This window comes from Verticillium alfalfae, genomic scaffold, assembly GCF_000150825.1.
Source record: "Verticillium alfalfae VaMs.102 supercont1.4 genomic scaffold, whole genome shotgun sequence".
In the NCBI taxonomy this organism is placed as follows: Eukaryota; Fungi; Ascomycota; class Sordariomycetes; order Glomerellales; family Plectosphaerellaceae; genus Verticillium; species Verticillium alfalfae.
The window spans coordinates 2715115-2718006 of record NW_003315035.1 but is presented as its reverse complement, the minus strand read 5'-3'; the positions used below and the strand labels follow the sequence as shown (position 1 = coordinate 2718006).

Sequence of the window (2892 nt, the reverse complement as noted above, 5' to 3'; positions counted from 1 at the left end):
GTTTTCCACAATTGAGAGCGGATAAGTAGTGTCCTCCCAAGGTAAGAGGTTCCCTTGTTTGAGTAACATATTACCGTCTTCCATCCATTTCATGGGGTCGTTTCCACAGACCTCGGATTTAGGAGATTAGTCTTCGTCGGGCATCCGCATACTCGCCTAGGGAACCCTCGTACCACATTTGTTGGTTCGCATCGCTGCTCTTCGGCCGCCTTCCCGTTCCCACACTGACGAAGACGCCAATTTCCCGGCCTGGCCACTCATTAACAAGGGCCTCCTCCAAAGCTTCCGGGGCTGGGTTGAATGGGCCGGCACCGTCATCGTGGAAGACGGATTGCCCGATCTGAATAGGCTTGAAGGCGAGGCCAATAGCGCACGTGGCCCTGCCAGCTTCCCATATTTTGCAATCGAACTCCGGTGGTGGCTCTCTTCTCGAGTCGTAGGACCGAAGGACCATGGGGGCGCTGCTCTTGCCAGCGCCTTTGTACATGGTCAGAACAGCACTGCAATGGTGTTAGCCGGTGCTGAACTCATGGCCTGACAATAGGTTGGGGAGGGTACTCACGTCTTGGTTCTTGTCTCTCTGGAGTCGTAAAGCCTCGCGTTCGGGTTCCCCCAACGGGAGTTCAAGACAGGGCGTGCCATCTGGGCCTGAGGACTCCGCGCACTGAAACTGACAACGCTGGCATTACTGGAATGACGTCGAGGACCGGAAGCCGTAGTGAGGGGGCTGACTGCGTCGGCCTGGGTGCCGTCATTGCCTTCCCTTTCGTATATGGTATGTTCTCGAACTGCTTCCTTGATTGCAGTTTCTAGACGAGAAGCCTTGAATAAGGTCGAACGGTATGGTATGCCGGCAATGGTTTTGTCCGTCTCGAACACCATCCTTGTCATGCGAACATAGAGTTCCTTGCAGGTTTCGAGGTCGAGACGTAAACGCCCGAGCATCAAGGCGATGAGGCCGCCGGTGCCGGTACCAACGATGAGGTCGAAGTGGTCGCATGGCTTGGGGATCTGGTTTCGCCGAGGCGCATGCCCTTCGATTTCGACGTAGGTACGGTGCATAAGCTCCTGCACAATGATGAGCATCGAATAGCCACGGACGCCTCCTCCATCTGTCACGAGGCAATTGCCGTCAGCCAGTGTAAGGTGAAAAAGGTATATAGCAGCTAGTAGTGAGATCATGACAACAGTCTGCCTGAGCATTCTGCCACTTACCAAGTGACAGGATCCGAAGAGGAGGGCCCTTTGTGGTATCTTTTCGCCTGACCGCGACGGAATCCATTTTACGGAAAAGTAGAGAAAAATGTGGCCGTTTGAGGATGCAGAAAGAAGTGAGCTGTCGCACTTGCAATCGGAGGCGCAGGCGCAGGCGCAGTCACAGTCGCAGTTGCAAACGCAGATGGAGTCGCGGGCACCTCGATCGTTGATGCTATCGTCGTAATCACACTCGACAGGCGGGCCCCCTCCCCCCAGTGTTGATCGAGTGACGCGGGCACAGGCTTTCCGGGGGAGCAACGCGGGTTTGTTGGGTCACGAGTGACGCAAGGTAAGCTGGGCAAAAGTTGTCGTTGCGACGTTGGAGCAGATGCGCTACTTGGGGTTTGCGAACTGAGTACCTAATCGGGCGACTCGGGTTGCAGGTACTTCGGTCGGTGCTGTCTCGCGCACGTCGTAATGTGTTGGATGGCAAGCCCTTGAGGTTGTTTCTGCAGAGCGAAGAATTTCAGCCCTGTGATGGGGAAGAGGAAAAGAATACTGATTTGGTGGGAAGGCTGGCATCAGCTTACCTTAACGGAAGGAACGCCAATACGGATACGGGGGCGCTCGAATCCCATGTCCCATATCATGTCATCGTCGGTTTCTGGCAGGCGTACCTGAACGATACAGGCCAACATTAGCCACAGCGATGATGTACCTCCTTGGCGCGGCGCAGCTGGATGCTGACAGGGCAAGAACCGGACAGCAACGGGCACGAGCTGGCGGGTCCCCAGAGCACGAGGGGCAACAGCAGCGGGGTACAGTTGACCTCAGTGTGGCTGTGTTTCCCTTGGCAAACCAGGCCCATGTATGACAGAAAGAGGTCAATGGCTCGAAAAGACGCCTGCCTCCCTCATTTGCCTCGCCGTCACACGCTGAAGGAGCGATGACTGGTTACGGGCTCTTGGCCTGCTGAACCCTGCAGCCCTGCAAAAAGGCGAGAAGAAGCGCAACGAACAAGAAGCGCGGTAGCAGAAGAGAGGCAACGGAAGGGGGTGGCAGGGAGGCAGCCGAGATGTCCTTCTTCTCGGGCGTCCGTCCTCTTCTGTCGGGCCGCCACGAGACTGGCTGGCAAATGCATTGTCATCGATCGCTGACTGATGACCCGGCGAGGAAAGCCTTGGGGCACGAGGTGCGACTGAGAGACAAGTAGAGAGGTGCGAAGACAAACTTGGGCACCAATATTCACATGCATGAGCAGCCAAAGCGAAACACCGTGGGAGCGGTGAAGCTCCTGGCCTACACCTTATTTACGTGGCCGCACATGGCATGACCTCGCTCGACGTATCGCCTGTCTTCGACTGCGAAGTCCTCGATTGAGGACCTTCCCACCTGAGGCACCTTAAAGTACGTAGGTAGGTGGTCAACTCTATTGGCCATCTCCCTTCCTTCCTGCCGTACCTGGGTGCCGAGGTGGTTGTACAGCCAGGTGCCTTGTGTGCAGCCTGTGTAAGGTACCTTATGCCAGTCAATCGAGTGATGGTTGCTGTCGCTGCGGAATGATCACTTCGTCTGCTAAAGAAGATTCCTGATTGAAGCCGGACCAGTCTCATGTCGAGTGCAACTGCAACACTTATGCAAAATGTGCCGGCAGGCGGTAGACCATATGGCCTGCGTAGGGTAGGTATTCCTGAA

At 55.8% G+C, this 2892-nt stretch overlaps 1 protein-coding gene across 1 annotated transcript; it reads right to left on the bottom strand.

Moving 5' to 3' along the window:
- Window positions 1-118: 118 nt before the first annotated feature.
- Window positions 119-1203, bottom strand: VDBG_04296 (phospholipase; the record flags this gene model as incomplete). The annotated part of the gene is made up of 2 exons (XM_003006297.1): window positions 119-500; window positions 563-1203. The coding sequence occupies 2 exons, from the start codon at window positions 1201-1203 to the stop codon at window positions 119-121; spliced, it is 1023 nt and encodes a 340-aa protein (XP_003006343.1).
- Between the last annotated feature and the right edge of the window lie 1689 nt (window positions 1204-2892).